Below are 20,937 nucleotides of genomic sequence, written 5' to 3'. Positions count from 1 at the left end.
ATTACTCGCTTTATCGTATTTAATGAATTACATTCGTATCGACAAATATGATCATTAATTATTTTTACTAGCTTTGATTACAATCTATTAATTCAGATATTAATACAAACCGTAATCGATCCGCTATTCACGCTGCTTGAATAATTGTTAACATATGTATATACATATAGATTTCATTTAATAAGAAATATTACATTATTTAATAATCCTATACGATATGAGTAAATAAGAATGATAAAAGTCAAAGTATAATAAGCTAAAAGTAATTGCTAGATCATTACTGATCTAAGTGTTTGAAATACAATTTTATAGAATCTTAACTATACATGAAGTATAACAATATTTTAAAGTTTACTTGTTAGACTAAAATTTAAAATTTCTTAAAATTTCTTATACACCATCATCAAAGGAAATAATTAAAAATTTATTCACATTATAAAAATAGCAGATCAAGAAAATGCGCATATTGCAATCAGTATTGCAAACATTGCAAGTTATTATCTGTTGAGGACACAGTATTAATACATTCTTAAATGATCTATAAGATAGAACATTTTCTTATTTATAAACACTAATATTTCTATGAGATACGTTAAAATAATTATTAAATTAGTCTTCGTTTAAGTAAAACGGTACTGTATAAGTCGCATATTTCTTAAACAATTAATAAATGTATTTACAAAAATACACATCCCGACAAATTAGAAAACATCGCACCATATCCCATTTCATTGGTGGTGGTGGTAGTAGTGGTAACGGTGGCTTGCAACGTCCCTATCAGTTCATGATCGTCTTCTATATAAGTTCGACGGTCACGGGTAGTGTTCGTATTTACGTGCAACAATTTTGTAGCGAATGTTAGTACATATTATGAAAAGCAGTTTACAAAAAATTTTGCTATTAGGCTCTCTTGTTACTGTTCACTATTTTGATTGATTTGAAACATTCGGAAGATCTATTGTGAACTACTGCACGTTGTAAGTATAATGCAACTCGTTAGACTTTCTTTTGATGTAATAGACCGCGCATCTTTATGCAAATTCACATTTTTCTAAATAGTACTGCAGTAGAAATTATTAAATATTATGACAAATACACTACTTTAGATATTTTGTACATTTTTGTATATCATGTTTATTGTATTTTTGCAGGCTTAAATTTCCTGTAAATGCATAAAAATCCGCAGTCTACTACTTAAGTCTCTTTTTTTCGTTTTATTCATTTTTTAATTAATACTTAATCCTTCAATTTATCTCAATAATAAATTTACAAATATTTAAAATTACATATCGTTTTATTGATAAACTTTGAATTTAAGTATTAAATATTTATAAAAATACAGTTTTCCAATATTATATTGTAATTTAAATTATTATAGATAACTTTCTTATGCTCTCTATCGTTTGTAATTATTTTTCTTATATTTTGAATTATAAACTATACTTACTGAAATTGTTTTACAAGAATCAGGAAGTGTTTGATAAATTTGATGATATTGATAGATAATGATATCTCACAGCTCTTGTAGTTAAGTGATTGTCATTTATAATATAATTAATTTAATCAACTGATTTAATTGATAGTATCTCATATTTACTTTGGACCATAATATTATCTGTAATGCCAATTAGAAATATATCTAATCTAACAATATTGTCATTGTTCATCTTGCAGAAATACAAAAATGGGTACTTTTACAATCATTTTTACATTGGTAGCGATAGGTAAGATAATGATTATTAATATTTTTCCATTTAGTTTTTATTATGGAAGTATATTGATTTTGTTTTTTATTAGGTATCTCTTGCATTGAGGCTGTGAAGTCTCCAACATTTAGCAGTACTTACACATTAAAAGGAACTTTATATATTCCATATGCTGAAATCCGAGAACCGTTTTATGCATGGTATGATGGCAAAAGTGGATCTAGTAGAATCGATTACTATGGAGGTAATTTAAATATAAATTAATATGAATCTTAAAATTAATACAAAAAATTTTTCTTAAAAAAAAAGAATGAATTAAATTTAATGTAACTAGGAATGGTCAAGACTTTCCAATTATCACATAAAGGATCATACGGGAAAAGTATAAAAATTGCTCCAATAACTACAGAATCTGTCCTGAATGAGGAAACATGTCTTGAAGTAAATGGTACTAAAGAAATTAAGGTTCAGCCTCAAGCTATTATTCCAGACACAACTGGAATGGAGGTAAAATAATATTTTCCCATTTCTCCCCAACAATTTAAATTTAATTACTAATATAAAATTAAATTTTATCTAGTGTATTGGAGAAGAAGTGATTAATGGTTTATTATGTGAAAAATGGAGACTGGAACAGGAGATTGATGGAAAAATGAACAAATATACTTTTTGGATAAGATATAAGGTAATCGTGACTCTACATAATTTTTGTCAGTTTAATAAATATTATTATATCAAATTATTCTAAAATTAATTATAGAAATCTCCACGTGTACCTGGATTTAAAGAACCAATTCCTGTAAGGTATGAGATGAAAGGATTCAATAGTCTTTTGGGCTCTCACTATGATCATTACTATCTGGATTATGACTGGTACTCTTCTGAAAAACCTAGTTCGGAAGTGTTTGAAGTTACAACAAGTAATTAGAATTCTTTTCATTTATTAACACAAATTTTATTTGAATATATTTCAACTATAAAACGTATATCATAAATAGATATGACATGTGTTGGTTTTCCCGGACCTGGAGACAAACATGTATACACATTTAATCCTATGCGTGAGTTTGTTCACAATTATGACACTCACGTAAACGAAGCATTTGAAGATTTCAAAAAAACTCATAACAAGGAATATGTAAATCATGTAGATCAATTGATGCGTAAAGAAGTATTTAGGCAAAATTTAAGGTATGTCGTATATTTGTACAATGTACATAACTAATATGAATGTACATAACTAATATGAATGTACATAACTAATATGAATGTATATAATCAATAACTGATATAAACTTCTTATAGATTTATTCATTCGACCAACCGAGCTAATAAAGGCTACCAATTGAGTGTTAACCATTTGGTAGATCGTACTGAGTTAGAATTAAAAGCTTTACGTGGCAAACAATACACTGCACATTACAATGGAGGACAACCTTTCCCACACGATGCTGAAAAAGAAGTAACCGCAGTCCCAGATAGTTTAGATTGGAGGCTCTATGGTGCTGTTACTCCTGTTAAAGGCGTGTATCTTTCTTTTTTCATTATAAAAAACATTTCAATAAAAATTGTTCAATATTCCAAACTAACAAAGAATTTTCTTAATTAAATAGATCAATCTGTTTGTGGATCTTGCTGGAGTTTTGGTACAACTGGTACTGTTGAAGGCGCATACTATATGAAGTATGGTAAATTAGTGCGTTTGTCTCAACAGGTAAAATAGCTTAAATACAACTAAACGAATATTATAAGTAACAAAATACTTTGATTAATCCTTATGATTTTTCATAATTATAGGCGCTTATTGATTGTTCATGGGGCTATGGAAATAATGGTTGTGATGGTGGTGAAGATTTCAGATCATATCAATGGATTATGAAGCATGGAGGTTTGCCTACTGAAGATGATTATGGTGGTTACCTTGGTCAAGTGAGTAAATTATTAGATTGCAAATATTTCATAGACAATATTCATATGAGTATATGCGAAATAAAAATTAATTTTTTAATCGTTTCAGTGGAATACCATATTTATTAGTAAATTAAAAATTAATTTTAAAACTTGCTTTCAATTATTTTTTTGTTTAGGACGGTTACTGTCACATAAATAATGCTACACTGACAGCCAAAATTACTGGCTATGTAAATGTTACATCGGGCGATGCTAATGCTCTAAAAGTTGCCATTGCTAAGCATGGTCCAATTTCAGTCGCAATTGACGCATCCCATAAAACATTTTCATTCTATTCCCATGGCGTATATTACGATGAGTCTTGTGGTAAGTAAATGCAACATTTTCTGAATAGACACCTATTTTTCTAAAAATAAATAACATCTTGTTCATAGGTAATACGGAAGAGAGTCTGGATCATGCAGTTTTAGCTGTAGGTTATGGGAACTTAAATGGAAAGGATTATTGGTTGGTCAAAAATTCATGGTCAAATTACTGGGGCAACGATGGTTACATTCTTATGTCTCAAGAAAAAAATAACTGTGGTGTATTAACAGCTCCAACATATGTTACTATGTAAGAAAAATAAATGACACTATCTTTATTTTTTTAATATGAATGTATAAGAAAAGTGGTTGTTGAAAATCGAAAATATACATTCTTTTTTAACGATAAACTGTTACTTTCTTACTATTCATAAATGTAAACTGTATATCTAAAGAAAAATAAATTGTTAAGACTACATCTTTAGGGTTAAATAAATAATATGTAATTACAGAACTTAAGAAAATTAGCATTGTGTAAACATAAACAAAATGACTTTTATTGAAAATCTTTAGTATTTAAAAGCGGCCTTATAATTTTCGTTCTCTTTGTTATTATTACTAAAAATATTTGTATAACAAAAGACACACAAATGTCATAAGTTTTCGACTAAAATTCTATACAATGTAAAAACAAATTACGTAGTAATTGCGATTTGTCGATTCACAAAGCAATATCATTTGCTCGGTATAAAAAGCATAAACGAACATAAACAGCTACAGAATTAAACAATGTCACGTTCTTATTTCAACACAGAAAATAGGCATTGCTATACATAGATAACTCTATAACATTGATATTAAACTATTGCTTATGTATTGGAAAGCCTGATGCTGGAATTATAATAACAATTACTTACAAAAATATATGTAATTTCAGTAGGCACAGTTTGCGTAATACAATTTTTTAAATCGTTGTAAAATTATACAGATACTGAAATAGTTACATCACTGTGCATTCAATATAAAATCGAATATACAACTAAAAGAAATGTTACACAAATTAAAATGAAAGTATTTGAAATAAAAAATTTATATCTCGTAATTCTCCGATCATATGTAAACTTTTATATAATAATATTATTCCATATTTTTTATATTCGTCAATCTATTTTAACACACAGATCCACATTTTTCATGTGATCGGTGTAATACAATATTGACTTAACACAAAAATACATTTGTCTGAAAAAATTTTATTTAGAAACTTATTTATGCATTCAGCATTACGTTTTTAATCATTTTATAACTTGTGCAGTTTTTGTGCTATTCAGTCGATTAAATTATACGTTTTGCTTTTATACGATTATAATTTTAAAAATAAACTTCCAATTATCACATTACAAAGTGATAAATAATTCTCGTATTACTCTTGTAAATTTAATTGAAAGAAAATAAATTTATAAACAACCTATTTTTAAAATTGATTTGATAAACAAATGCGGTTTTAATTAATATAAGCTACATTTCAAAAACATATAAATCAATTTTATAGTTATTCAACCACATTAAACTTTGGTTATCATTTGCTAATCATATTTCTCTCTTTTATGAATTAAGATTGTAAATATACAACCTAATTTCGTACATTTTGAAAATATTACTTATATCTAGTGTTCTCATAAAATTATTTATAATTTCCTTGAAATTTTATACATATAATGTATAATATGCTATTTTTGATTAAAGATAATTCGGAATAGGTTTTGAAATTAGAAAAAGAAGTTTCTAAATCACTCCACGATATGAAGAATTCAAAAACATAGGTACCTAAATATTCTTGTTAATATTCAATATGTACGAAGAAATTAATGTTAAGAATGCATGATATTTCAGTCAAATATTTTTATATAATGTAACTAATAAAACGGTGACTATATCTTTCACAAACTACTATGTTAAAAAGTATTCGTTTGACCATGCTTTATTACATTTACTGGTATCATGCTATAATTAAATAATTGGATTAAACCGTATCACAATATTCATATAAAATTTCCGTAATGTTTCGAAATATACATCGATCAAAATATTAACTAATGAATGTTACGTGTAACATCATCCTGCTTGTGAATCTAATTTTTTTTCGACCAGTTTAGTTTTTATACGTACATTTGTAAGAGCAAGAAACGCAACACGTTTAAGTACACGAGACATACTTACAGTTTGCAACAAATTAATTTTTATATATGGTCGAGACTGTGCAGTAATTAATTAGAAATATTCGTATTATATATAACTCTTTAATTTTCACTTTTGTCTCATTACTTTCTTTTTTTTTCATTGTATATCACCTGTGGACCCTGCTCCGATCGATCACATTTGACGATCGACAAATAGATTACGATCGATGATCGTGTATGGCGATCTTAGAGGAACAGCCGATCCTCAATTTACATATTACGATCGATAAATAATAGGAATGTTTAAAAGGTTCACTCGATAAAAGCGTCTTTTTTTATACTCTCATTATCGATTGTAAAGAATATAGAAATATCTTGTATAAGCCCCCGTTATGACTAATCGTAAGATGTTTCTCGTTTAGGACATACTTTCCCAAATTTTCCTTCCCCCCATAAACCTATTCACTTTATAAACGTATCATCTGCTTAAAGAAATCCCATTTCTAAGGCGTTGTATAACGACTGTGTGTCCGAGTGACTGTTTATTCTCCAAAATGGGAAATTATGGGCACGTGCTGCCGTTTCTTCATCAGAGTCATCACCTATTACCACATATGTGCATCTTCGACCAAATCGCGCAACTACTCTTCCAAAGCAGCTTTCTTTTCCTAGAAATGATGAATCTATATTACGTATAGAACTTTTATAATATAAATTGTGATTAATAGTGTTTTGATGTATATATCGGTTCAAATAGTATTTAATAGACGATTACAATAATTCCAAACGTTATGCGATACAATAATGGCTTTAAATTAAGCACACTTAAATTCCTTTGTAAAACTTACCGATTTTCGAGGCCGAATAAATATTTTCGATTGGAAATATTCCGCCGATCCCGAAAAGCAGTACTTTAGATAAAGCCGGTACTAATTGCGTGGTAGTAACCAGAATGTTAATGCAGTCACTTCTTTTATTTATGAGACTTAAACATTTTACAGCGGACGTTAACCAGTTATCGGTGAGCACTTCTATCTCAGAACGCAGTTGTAACCATTGTTCTTGTTTTGCAGCGCCCAATAAACCGCCAACATTGTTTCGGTAATTATTATAGATCTCTTTAATTTTTCGATAGCGAAAGGCTAATTTTCGCATCCAATCGACACCACCTCTAACACCGGAAGCCAAACATATACCGTTGTTCGCAGACGCGCATTGGAAACCATCGTTAGCAAAATTGTAAGAAGACAGATCTTGCCCATTATCATCTGATGATACATCATCAATGTGTACTTGGTCACAATCCTACAGGAAGATCAAAAATAGAGTTTCAAAATTAATGATACGTAATTCAATTACACGTAACACGTAAAATTCAATTTCTGATAGAATATAACATTTTAGTAAGAGATTTTGTTTTTACTAGACGCATCAATCTTGTACGTGTTTCAATTATGGAATATCCTGAGTATTTGAAGTCTGAAGTCTGGTTCTGCCTCCTCACCTCGACGTCGTTGAAAAAGAAGTGAGTATCAGCCAAGTTGAATATCATTTCTTCCATTCTGTACGCCACTTGGCCCAAAAGAACCGGATCCTTACGGTGCTTCGTTGCAAATTGCCCAGTTAGCAAGGAATGAAATACAACTATGGTTTCGTCCAGGTCCCAGATGAATATCCGGTCAGGACCGGCTTCTGTCGTATCCGCAGAACCTATACTGTTTCCACTTCCGCTCTGGCGTCTTCCGCGTCTGCAAGGTTTCGCTGTCGCTCCTGGAACACGTTCATTAAACGTTATTTCACATATTCTTCCCTAACAAAGAAAGTCACTATAAATATTTTTGCTATTCATTAAAAAATTTATTTAAATAGGTAAAGAAATAAAAATGAAAAAAAAGTAAATATTTTTTTACTTATAAGTACTTTTGTATGAAACTCTTTTTCTTATGAAGCAAATTAGGATGCAAAAAAGAAAATGATAGAAACCAATAATTTTACAACTAAAAATTATATATGCCTATATCTTTTAATTCTTTTTATATTCTTATAGTCTTGTATATTCTTATGCTATTAACGGAGATTAAACATATATTGCGCTACCGCCCACGTGTTCAGCGAACAAGCAGCCATATTAACTTATATTAATAGAAATTTAAATATTTATAGAGGCTGATTCAGGAATAACTAGAATTTGACATGCTATTTCAACAGAAAAGGTATTAATAAATATATATTCGTAATATTCTATTTTAAATAAGATTATTTTATCAGATAATTTAAATATTTTCTTAATTGTAAGACATAGGACGTATCTATAGCTATATCTATATGTATACATATAGCACTTTTACGCTTTTTAGCATTTATTTGTTTATTCGACAACTGTTGGAACACGCTCAAGGAGAACATATTGACGCAAAAAGTGGAGATATAAAAATCACACGTACGAATCGTGTTACCTTCGATGTTTGCGGTTTCTCGTGCGGTAAGATCGCTGGCATCGTGAGTTGTTGCGTCCAACGTGAGCGCAGACTTTGTCGAATCTTATTACAAAAAGGGAAGTCGTTACTGATAAATCATAATTGCAAATAAATCGTAATTGTCGCAAGAATTTACACGTAAAAAAACATAGTAAAACGTTGCTACTTAAATCAATGGATAAAAATATTAAGTAATTAATAAGAAAATTCTCAGTATTTCTGGAACCTGAAAAAGAAACAAACGAAACAAGAAGAAACAAAAATTAATAAAACATATAATGCAAAGAAATATATTTCCTAATATTAAATATTTTTTATTGAAATAATTTGATGAAACCAGAGTTTAACATTTAAAAGTTTGGATATAATTTTCCATAATCTTATATGGAACTATAAAATTTCTCTACTCTCCTTTTATGTATTTCAAGTATTTAATTCAATGAAAGTAGTGTCCTGTCCTTTCAATGTTGATTTAATACAATTAGCAACCTAACAATACAAGGTGATTCATCAATAATTCAATTCTTCATTACCTTTTTCAGTATTGTTGTATTTTATATGATTAAAAAAACGAGAACTGTTTCATTTCCAAAAGTTTATATATAAAAAGAGAGAATAGCCTAAAACGAAGAAAAAACAATGACCTTACTCAATCTTTAGATCTCTAAATTTGTTCACGTCTGCAGTATACGATATAATCAGAAGATAATTATTCTACTCCCTATGAGTCACTTTGTATGATGTAACGCGAACCGGATATTCAACAGTTCTCATGCAATACAACAGCGACATTTAAGATTCTGGCTGCATCGATGATTAAAATTTTGCTCGACGAGGAAGTGCCTGATAGTGTCGAGGAGGTAGAGAAGAAGTCGATAAGAACGTTACCAGCAAAATTTAGATTTCCAATGTTAAACGAGGCGGGTGTCGTATGGTAACCGTGCATGGGGTAATATCCGGAATACTGTAATGGTACCCTGTCATTTCCATACAAACTGCTACTGTAGGCGCTGTAATCTAGTTTCTGAAAAATCATAGAAGATGCAACGGTAATGAGGATAATAAAAGTAATAAATTCTAACGGTTTTTTTCTTTTTAAGTACCTGTGAAGACGGTGATATATTTTGAGCCACGTTGGGGAAATTCGTGGTGCCGCTATTATATGTAGCGTAAGATGAATATTGAGACATGGAGCTGGGCGTCGTGTATGAGGTCAGATAAGAACTTTGCAAGCCCGAGGTGTTTTTCCCGGCTGTGGTTGTCCCGTAGGGAGGTGAGTTGTACAGACTAATAGCACAAAGTTTCCATGTTAACGAACGTTTACAAACCAATTTGTAAATATTATATTTATATACAGTGACTGTTATTAATATTGCAATACCACATAGGAACATAGTCAGCCATTGATTAGGAATCAGGATAAGTTTGAGGGTAAAGACGAATGATGATGCGATTCTAGCATGAGAAGTACGTGCCTGTTATAATATTGATTGGCTCCGTACAACGAACTGTAGTCCGCCTTTTCCATAGAATCCGGATATTCTTGTTCCTTTTCCTCGGCATTCTCGTCGATGTATAATTCCCCGCTGGGCACGCTGTCGTTTTCGGGACAATCTTGCACCTCGTTCTTGACTTCCGTTTCTGTCAGTATGAGCAAAATGATTCACGTTCACATCTCTTTAGTTACAACGCCTTTGATATTATAAATCTGTCATTGGTATAATTTACAATATTATATATTATTCTATTAGGTTGTCCGAAAAGATTCTTTCGTTTCATAAGGTGATAACAGATGAACAACAATTTCTGTTTTATATTATTTCATTGAATTCGTTCTATTTCTATTATTATGTTCATGCATAATTCAATAAACTAATATGAAACAAAAAACATTGTGCGTCTATTATTTCCTTACAAAACGAAAGAAACTTTTCAGACAACCTAATATATTATTCTTTGTTCTGTACATTATAACATTATATCATCGGTAATGATACAATTCACAGAAACATGTTTCTAGGTTTGTTACTGTTGCAACTACTTTTCCGCTAAGTGGAATTTCAGTTTTCTGCTGAATAACTTCCGTCATTTCGTGGTAATAGAAATCGAGAATATAAATTTCATTTATTAAATGTAGAATTGTTACAAAGCTACGCTTTATTGTGATAATTCTTATAATTTAAACATATAGAATATTGCAACAAAGATGGCATATTTTCTTAACGTGTTCTTTCTTTCGGTCTTTTGTATATACAAAATAGCACCATTTATAGTCAAGCATACTTCAAGCCACAAAAAGGAAAGTAAAATAATATTATAACGACAAATGTAACTCTAAATATAATATAAATAAAACTCGCTTGGAAAAAAGCTTATATAACAGACGCGAATAAAACACACTTAAAAAACTGTAAATGCAAAAATTCCAAAAGAACCGGCTTTATATTTAACCATCGTTCAAACCACAAAGTAAAACATCACAATTCTTAACCGTGATTCGTATAATTTATTAATTGGGATATGTTTAGCATTTTTCTAAAAGGATAATCGAAGATAATTTTTGTACCTATTTTGCAATTTTTCAATAGTATTATTTACATTTAACATTATTCTTCCATTTGAACAGTTGAAGAAGACGAAGAAAAAACAATATAAACGTTTAATTAATACATTCTATTTAAATCCAAATAAAGAAAAGACATCGTTTCAGAAAATGTTATAAAACAAAAAAATGCATATTCAGGTTAAATTAAATTTCGCGGAATAATATTCAGTAATACGTATTTCATGTATTTGTAACATAAAACAATACAATGGAAACCTTTTCCGCGACAGGAAGTGTACAGATGTTACTGAGCGTCATGGCGAGAGGATATTTCGTTTCATTTTGAACCGCGATATGTAATTAATTTCCCAAACAATTAGCTAGGAGGTCCGTTATGAAAACTACCTGTTCATTTCGGTGTACGTGTTTTATAGAATAGAAGAACCCAGTGGCGTGACATGACGCGGCGCAACCACCAGCCACCGGGTTTCTCGTTTTAATTCAATCGACCGGCGGCACACGCAAAAGGGAAGCGGGAAATACAGACAGAAGCCTTTTCAAAACGTCGAATTTAAACCGTTTTATTGCAGGTCCGGTTTCGGCTATCATTGTCGATGGTGCGAAACGTTATAAACACAAATTTTTCGCTTTTTATTTTCCCAGGATACTTCATCGTCGCGATTATATGTTACATTGCATCGATGAGACGAAAGAGAAGAAAAATTGAGAACAAATAAACGAATAAATAAATTAATAAAAGGAAGGCAGAAATGGCGATTTGGTTTCTAAACGGACCTTTAAAAGGGTAGCCTTTTAAGTAGACCCGGAATGGAGGAACTTTATTTACCATTGTTTGCGGCTCGAGGGTGCTGCACCGAGGCCTCTGTCGACGAAGACACGTTGCCAGCATTGTCTAAAACGCCTGCTGGTTTCGTCGGATCATTGTCCTCGGTTAACATATCACTGCGCCTGAAGAAAAAACGGCAAACAAAGTCGCGATTAATAATTGGTATTACATACCATTTAATGCATATAACATTCGACATATATTGTAAATTGTACGCTCCCGTTCATAAGTTTCCGAATATTTGCTTATTTTACACAAAATGCAGATACGATTTTTTAAATTGATTTTATTATTTATCCATAAGTTACTAGGTAGAATTAAAATACCCACGATTTTATAGTATAGAATAGCTTACATTATGAATAAAGACACAAAAGTATCAAATGCACTTACATCAAATGTTGAAATTACATAATATCAAAAGTATATACATTCTAACAGTCATCTTACTCAAAGCAGTCAAATGTGCGGTGGTCCGTCGATTTATGACCGGAAGTGTACATTCTTTGAAGGTTGTAGCGTAAAATTTAAAACATTGTTAACATTTGATATACCGTAGGACAGATACAAATCCTTTTTTTTTTGGAACTACGTGTTGGAGATCATTTATGAATGTAAGTGGATGAAAATTGAGCGTTATTGAATAACCAAAAATAGCTCTTGATTTAATATTGAAACGAAAGACGAAGAATATTGAATAGTCTAAGATTTTTCGCAATGAAATATTAAACTATTATCTTTGGACCAGCTTTTAAGATTTTATCGAATTACCAAATTACGTAATGCATCCAGTGTGTGATCGATCATAGAATCGTTAATTAATCACAGAATCCGTCGATAGAATAGCTCAATTGTTTTGGCACCTGGAAATCACAAATAATCCTTGATCGAATTCTTCTCTTTTTACACCTAAATTGTTTAATTTTTATTTGTAAACACATTTTTTATTTTACAAATTTGTAAAAATACTTATAAGTACATACACGTTAGACTTTTACTTGATCAAACAGCTATTTAAATAATGAAGAACAAAGACTAACACGTGTGTCTACATATATCTATATATATTTAAGATAAAAGTGTAAAGAATTCTCCGTAGTTGGATACATCAAAAGAAATTCTCGGAACTCGATGTTATCATTTCATTTAGTATGGAGTAGGTTTTGTATAATTCTTCCATTAAATAAAGACAAAAATAAACACATCTTCGATAGACGATAATTATATTCTAGGAAAAATATATATATATGTCAGCACAAATTCAGGAAAACGATACCAAAAAGAATTCTGATGCGAAGGGCTAAATTCGACTGGAAATTTATTAAAAAGAATCATCTGAACCGTATTAAATTAAATTATATCGAATAAAAAGTGAATTGAATGTATTTTAGATGTGTTCCATCAAAATTTGTGTATTACATTTATCAAAAAACGATGATTAATTGTCACAAAGGAAACTAAACAAGAAATATGTATCTACTTTAGAAGCTATAAAATGATAAAACCGCTGTAAAGATTGCAAAAATGTACGACAATAAAGATATTCTTACTTTGAAAGATTTATGCTATTAGAAAAAAACGACATTTACGTATATATATATAAATAGTTTAAGGCATGAACATAAACATTCCGTGTAATTTAATAACTAAAAAAAAACCTGTTAGTAATTAAAAATTGTTCTTTCTTCAGTATTACATTATCAGTCGGAATATTTCAAAAATAAAGAAGCGTCCCAATATTCTATTTCATTGTTTCTCTATCTATCATAAAATAAGGAAGGAAAGAAGTTCCCGAAAATCAGCACTGAACGGATCATGTATTCGCCGGTTCCATGGTGTTCCGGTTGATGCAAAAAGGGTTAGTGCACGAAACGGACAGCTTCGTTATTGTCTGCCAATTGCGTGTCGAAGAGGTGGAGTAGCCAGATGGGTAGGCGTATACCAGGAACCTTCGAGAGCAGCCAATGAAACCTCCTTTCACGACGTTTTACATTATGTATTCTTTATGTTGCCAAGTTGCTATATCTGTCTGTGCTCCGCCCTTATCTGCGCCTACTATATACTTCGCGCTGCACTATACTGCGAAAAAGAGACTGTTGTCTTGCATAAGGGCGCCCTCACACCGACGCCGCAACGATACACCGCCTCGGCAAGATTAATTTTGGTTTATTTATAGATATCGATATCTGATTCGATTCTCCTAGTCAACCTCTCTATGTTTTTCTTAAACGTCGAATTTATTTCCGAGAATATTGTCGATTGTTTTCATCGCGCTGTGTTTAGAGAATGTCATTTCAAAATCTTACGTTAGATTAATTTATTCTAGAAAATCCGGAAAGTTTCAATTATTTAATTAGTGGAACAGCACAGGGGCAAGGCAAGTAAGTACATATATAAATACTGCTCTTTATCGCACAACGTTACGCGTTGCTATATGTCTTTATTACTCTTATTTGTATATATGACACCTTCAGTCAATATACGTGCTTATCTTTATGATTATGTTGGGCCTATCAGAAGTAACCAAGCTGCACTCGTTTATATAATTATCTTTACAGTTCACCATTATACATACGTATATAGATAGAAGGCGGGAAATGAAGTCCTTGTTGCGTTTTTGCATCAAGGTGTTTTATTTTATGGGTTGCTTAAACGAGCTTTTTAACATAGGGTGGAGTTTGGTTTCTGGAGATCAAATGGCGAATGAGATTAAATCCTAAGCTATGTACAGACAATGCGACGCTGATTCGCGAGGTTGCCTCGTATCATGCCGTCACGTAGATAGCAGAATACGCGAGACAAGCAAGCGAGACAGGGTGAGTCGTAGTTATCTACGCTTCCGACAAAATCGTTCAATATACGTCAAAACGAAGTGAATAAGGAACTGCGAAGCACCTTTGATCTCGCCAAATACCGACAATTGTTCGCTAGACTCGAGACAGCCTCGTCGTTCTGCCTCGCACTATCTGTATATAGCTTTAGGTAATTTTGAAGTTGGGTGCAAATTTTCTGTTTGAATTTATTTCTCAACGTACAAATTTTATTCGGTTTATTAGTAAAAATGCTTAAATTTTTTATAATAAAAAGACACCTTACAATCCAAATTAAAATGCATGTCATTTCTAATTCAAACATAGATTCAAAGTAGATTAAGCTTCCAATAGCATTTTTAATGATATTCAAACATATATACAAGGGCACTGAACTTTTGATTTGTAAATTGACATCGATAAAACGGAACAGGATTTCAAAACTGTTTACCGTTAGTAAAGTTCAACAAACTATAACTATATTACTACTACTATATTACTACTACGTTTCCTATACTACGTACTACAAGAGGGATTATGACAGTATTAAAAAATATATCACACAAAAAAGAGAAAAAGTATCAAAGAGAGAAAGTAATTATGATAATTCTATTGTGGAATTTTTGCAGACTTCAATGACTTTAATTTAACAGTCGTTTCACAGTTAGTAATATGGTGATAATAGTAACCAATACATTGATTGATTAAAAATATTAATGAAATGGTGTAATTATCATGGAAGAATAATTTTCAATCTAAATTAGGAAATATTTTTAAATGCTTAACATTAAACTCGCGCATTCATAAAACAATTACTATTAAATATTCTTTCAAAACAATATACATTAAATAATAAATTTGAATAAATAGAAACATAACGTGTAGGTTACAGTTCTACAAATATCACAAACAAAAGTAACTAGAACTTGTTTAAGACAATTTTTTCAATCTTCCTTCCAAAATCTTCAAAACCTAAATACTTTGCAACGTATATTTCATTTACCTATAAATGTCTAAATTTGTAACAAATTCTTACATGAAAATCATTACTGAACAAAAAAGGAGGAATAAATGAAGTTATGACTCTGTAAACAGATCGATTCTAATATTTTAGGATCTTAAATTGTTAGGGCTCATGATTAATTACGCGTTCTTCAATGCGGGGGCAGTAGTCTTCGCGGGCAAATATTTTCTGTCGGATGTTTGTAATTGAATAAATCATTGTCAGTAGAACGATCGTTTCGAGAAAAGTACAGACAATCGCATCGGAGATATATGATCCCCTATGTGTGTATGTATACACATGTGTATACATCTGTATATGTACACATGTATGCGCGGGTATGAAAGCAATTGTTCCCCCGTGACACGCATCGCGTCGGCTGGAAGTTACGTCGTTCACTGGAACACGACGATGAATCAATTAGCGCGCGGCTACGTTGTTTGAACAACAGCCAGATACTCGGACAATTTTTCTTTTCGAGAACGGTGTACGTCCTCGAGCAACGTTCGAAGTCGGGAAAAAAATAACCGATTAATTGTTTGAAACAACGGGCAGTATGCGCGATATTAAACGGTCACTGTATACCGCCGCTTCGTTTTTTTCTTTTTGTATCGAACGATACCGGAAAGCGTGGAAAAGAAAAACGCGCACGAACTACGCCCGAATTGCCCGTTGGACAATGTACCACGACGATCGGTGAAATTGTTACTTTTAAACTTGCGCGAATAATACTAACTATTCGATGCTCGAATCGAGAGTACGACTTTTTTCTCGATAAGTTTTGATGGAAGTTGTTTTGATTGGTTTGGATGGACTGTTTTTGTCTAGGGAAATAATAATAATGGATATTTCGTTTTTCTGTTTAATGTAATATTAATAAATATTATCAAAGCTTAAAAGGTCCTTCAATTTTTATTTTGTTTTTAGTACCTAAGTTAGTTAGAAAAAATGTTTGGATATATATTTGCATTTTTAATTTAAGAATGAAATATACATATACACATATCGTTATATTGGAAACTATGCTATAAAAATTTATATACATATTATACTTTGAAACTTAAGCATGAAATTGAATTTGTTCTTATTATAATAAAAAGAAATATACAATTAAAAGAAAGAAAATCATAATTTTTTAAATATCTTTTTTATTGTAGACATAGTACATATGTCAGAATTGAAAAGTCCGTTTAGTCGAATCGTAAATGTCTTGAAACTTGTTTTATTTTAATTTAATTCTAATATGTTTAACATACATTTTTTCACTTCTTACTATAGTTTGCAACATCTGTTTAATATGAATAAAGGCAATGAATTGAACATAGCAAATATAACATAACAATAGTGATTATAGTCTAAGCCCGACTCATCATCTCTGGAATTATCTGATTGATTTACATTTAGTTGTGATATAATTTATTGGACTACCCATATAAAAGAGACGATATCATATAACAGTATTCTTCCACGATTCCTAGTACTTGTCACTCTGTTAAGGAATTGCGTTATTATTTATTTTCCCCGAAAGGCACGAAGGTTTTATACCGTTGAGAAGGGCCGTTAAACTTATCTAAATAAAGCGTGTGCCGAAATGTTTATCGCGGCTGAGTTGCTTGCCTCGCCGCTGTCCGTCAGCCGTCAAAGAAACGCAACCGAACGAAAGAAGGATAGAGAAGAGGAATGCGTAGCAGGAGGTTCCTCGTGCGCGACACTCGTGTGTCCCACGGGCCGCGGTCAGCTTACATTTGAAAGGAGGAAAGAAGAAAAATAAGGAAGGGATGGTTACACTACGGGACCAAGACAAAAGCTTCTCCATCGTTCGGAATGCTCTGGCTTTCCTTCGTCGTCCTCTTCTTTTTTCCCCCGCCCCTCTAAAACAGAGACCGTGGAAATCGTAACCTCGTTCCAAAACGTTTTGTTCGTTTTGGCAGATTTATCTCGCACAAACTTTTCTAGTTAATTATTTCTGACTGTTTTTAGTATAAGAAACATTTTTATAGAGAGAAAATTTCAGTCGGTTTTTCAGTACGGATTACTTGACATTACACAGCGGTTGACCAATTAAAATACATTACTGGTAACAAGCCGAATGAGATGCATAAGTTACGCATGCTCAATTGATAATGACATTTACACGTGTGAGTGCGACTGTAGATGCGTTTATACATGTGTGTGCATATGCAGAGGCACATCCGCGCAGCGTGCGTAACTCCTGTACATCTAATAATTTAAGGAACGTATACGTATTGTAGAATACATCCATATGTACAGACAGAATACATTGTGCTTCCCACGTGGCACTCGATCAACAAAGTCATTTGATTGTTCTCGTTTGTTTTGGCCATTGCTTCCGATAAGTTGAGAAAGAACATTTCGTGTGTGTGTAATTCTTTTGCTTATAGAAAAGGTAATATAAATAGGTAGACAAAGATAATTTTACAGTTAATGTATGATATTAATTTCGACTTTATGTATTTCCCAGCGCACAATTTGCTATTGTATTTTACTTATTTATACTTCGCAGAAGTTGTGTTTGCTTATTATATCATATATCGCATATATATATATAAATTCTATTGTTATACAATTTACGAGTTTTCAGTTTACGAGTTAGGTAATCATTTCAAATCTAAAAACTTGCCCATCATTGTTAATAGAAATCAAAGCAACAAGCTATATAACAAACGAATGTTTATTCAAACCTTGTATCCGGCGTTTAAGCTGGACCAAGAACGAGGGTGCTTCGCAGCGAATATTCGTGGATCAAGGAAGCTGTATTCGGTTCCCTCCTGATAGTAGCATCGTCATCCCTTCGCTTGTGTCGTGTGTACGTAAATGTGTGTACGCGATGCACTTGATAGGGTTTAAGCACACTACTTCTCACTTTTCTCGCACTTTCCACGACCACGAGAACATCATGACAACCGACGGATGCACTATCACCGACCGTTTCTAACAACACGTAAAAGAACCGCTTGATCAACAAGGATCTTGTGTAAAAGATTATTCCTTGAAATAAACTACAAGTGTAACGCAATTGAAACAGTTTGGTTGACGATCTCGCGAGAAAACATCTCTCGGTTGGGTTTATACGTTCGTCGCGCGAGGGGTGAAACCATGGAATCCGGCACAGATGTACGTTTCGAGCCAATGGGTCGAAGCGAATAGCAGAGATTGATCTTTTTCGAGGTTACGTCGGCTCGATACGCGGTTTTCGTTCGAGGCTCTTTGATGGATTCCTCGTATCGCGGACGCAGTCAACACTATTGTTTCTCTGCGAAGGGCATCGGCTCGGTGTGCGATATGCTGCAGCCTGTGGAGTTCTGAGCATGCGAAATGTCGCCTGCCACCCCCGCCCGGTGGTCACGTGGTTGGCCGGCTCGTTCGGCGTCTTTCTTCCACGTTCATCCCCTCTCCATCCCCTCTCTTTGTTTGATCCTCCATCTTCATCCTGCCGTCGGTACTCCTATTCGTTGTCTCGTTTCGTTGGTCGGACGCGCACAGGTCGCTCGTTAATTAGAATGAGAGAGGCTAATGGTAACTCGCTTGGCCACCCGATTGTCAGACGAAGAAAAGAAACGACAAAGAAAGGGTCCAGATGCAAGAAGAGGACGGATACAGCCAGGTTACCCCCTTGTTCGAATAATTGTCACCTCCTGTCACCGTTCGTTTTTATGAATCGCTCTCTCGACTGACAGACCCGAGCTGTTTTTTTTTCGTTTACAACCTGAGGAAGGAACCCATCGTGGAATGGTAATCGAGGTAGTCTATGCACACGATCTGATAACTGCAGAGGAATGCACAGCACGGGGTTAACGAATTAGCAATGGAATACGTAGTACGTGCGACCGAAGGTGGTCGTGTTTAATACACAGCAAGAGATTTTAATCCACGGAGAGGTTTCCACATGCCAAAGATGGTTACCATAGTGTTGACAATTAGTGGTGACCTTTACGAAGACCGCGTTTGATCGCAGTCACATTGTTCACTAATGTTTGATGTACACGTTTATTTCCGATTTAACGTTTTTTTATGAACGGGACAGGTTTTGAATCTACGAGCCGGGAAATGTGATGCGACATGATAGTTCGCGTTGTTTTTTTGCACCTCGTCCACAGCATGGTACGCGTACGTTTTTTCCCCCTTTGTTTTATAATCGGAGATAGAGAATTCTTGACGGGAGGTCCAGCGGCCCTACGTCATACTCGCTGCCTTCTTGGAATAAGAATGTTCCTACTTCTATTTTTGCTCTTTTACCGATTATGGCGTGATAAAAGTGGTACGGAATATTTCTTTATCGCTGTCACTAAATGTTAAATGTTTGCGTAGTTACACTTATATTATATGTATAGCAAAATTTGAACACTTGTTTATGTAGTTCTTAAAAAATACGATTATCCAAATTTTTTGCTCAATGTTTTCAATTTTTATTAAAAAAAACGATATTTATGAACTTTTCTACGTAGTCTCTATTGCTCATACTACTACTACTACTAGTTTCGAAGATATACTACTTAATAAATATTTTTAAATTCTTGAATTAATTTTCTATAAATTTATGAATCTTCTAAAAATTCTTTTTTTTTTGACATTTATATATAGCTAATTGAATTTTATACATTAATGTATGGTTTGCATATATATACATAATTCCATAAATTAGCCTGTCTTACCTGCAAATCCAGGACTTATGTTTTAAAAATATCGATGGAATGTGATCAATCACGAAGCGTTTAAGGAATATCAGAAATTTTAATCTTGTTGAAAATTAAAAATAAAGATTGGTTCTTGGATCTGAAATAACCTATCGATGACTGTAAGAATGTTAAGTAAATATACTTGTAATTTATTGTAACTAATATAATTATTTAATTTATACGAATTGTGTATTTGATAGAATTATTCCCCTTTCTGTTTTTAATATTTTGTTTTAACAAAATGTTGCTGTTTTAGATGTTGAAATTGCAAGAAAATCAGGCTTCTAGTTAATTATTCTAACACTTTGTGAATATTTTCACGGTGTAGTGTTGCAAGTAATGAAAGCGTCCCTCACGAGACGAAGCTAATATTTTTGACTATGATAATCAGGATGATGCGAGACAAGGGTAGCAACCTAATTTCCTACCACCTGCTCTTACATCCGATGCGCGTTT

At 32.4% G+C, this 20,937-nt stretch overlaps 2 protein-coding genes and 1 long non-coding RNA gene across 5 annotated transcripts; 2 read left to right on the top strand and 1 right to left on the bottom strand.

The window, feature by feature from the left end:
- Window positions 1-763: 763 nt before the first annotated feature.
- LOC132906875 (digestive cysteine proteinase 1) lies at window positions 764-4,332 on the top strand. The gene is made up of 12 exons (XM_060959469.1): window positions 764-977; window positions 1,675-1,724; window positions 1,798-1,950; window positions 2,041-2,213; window positions 2,287-2,391; window positions 2,467-2,626; window positions 2,705-2,897; window positions 3,012-3,229; window positions 3,320-3,420; window positions 3,504-3,635; window positions 3,794-3,983; window positions 4,052-4,332. Exons 2-12 carry the CDS (start codon window positions 1,685-1,687, stop codon window positions 4,234-4,236), a joined length of 1,650 nt encoding a protein of 549 aa, XP_060815452.1. The 5' UTR covers window positions 764-977; window positions 1,675-1,684; the 3' UTR covers window positions 4,237-4,332.
- A 1,330-nt stretch (window positions 4,333-5,662) lies between these two features.
- LOC132906883 (eyes absent homolog 4) lies at window positions 5,663-19,121 on the bottom strand. 3 transcript variants are annotated; one of them, XM_060959480.1, is made up of 10 exons: window positions 18,487-19,121; window positions 12,743-12,834; window positions 11,972-12,093; window positions 10,055-10,220; window positions 9,683-9,866; window positions 9,468-9,603; window positions 8,547-8,642; window positions 7,607-7,872; window positions 6,951-7,407; window positions 5,663-6,770 (listed from the first exon to the last, which is right to left on the bottom strand). In XM_060959480.1, the coding sequence occupies exons 2-10, from the start codon at window positions 12,757-12,759 to the stop codon at window positions 6,589-6,591; spliced, it is 1,626 nt and encodes a 541-aa protein (XP_060815463.1). In that variant the 5' UTR covers window positions 12,760-12,834; window positions 18,487-19,121; the 3' UTR covers window positions 5,663-6,588. The 3 variants fall into 3 exon arrangements, with proteins under 3 accessions (XP_060815463.1, XP_060815473.1, XP_060815483.1); XM_060959490.1 differs by having other exon boundaries at window positions 8,559-8,642; XM_060959500.1 differs by lacking the exon at window positions 12,743-12,834.
- On the top strand, window positions 9,714-11,883 carry LOC132906910 (uncharacterized). The gene is made up of 2 exons (XR_009658064.1): window positions 9,714-9,852; window positions 11,559-11,883. It is a non-coding gene; the product is annotated as an uncharacterized LOC132906910 (long non-coding RNA).
- Window positions 19,122-20,937: the final 1,816 nt, after the last annotated feature.

Source organism: Bombus pascuorum, chromosome 1 (genome assembly GCF_905332965.1).
Source record: "Bombus pascuorum chromosome 1, iyBomPasc1.1, whole genome shotgun sequence".
NCBI lineage: Eukaryota > Metazoa > Arthropoda > Insecta > Hymenoptera > Apidae > Bombus > Bombus pascuorum.
This window is presented reverse-complemented; position numbering and strand designations above follow the sequence as displayed.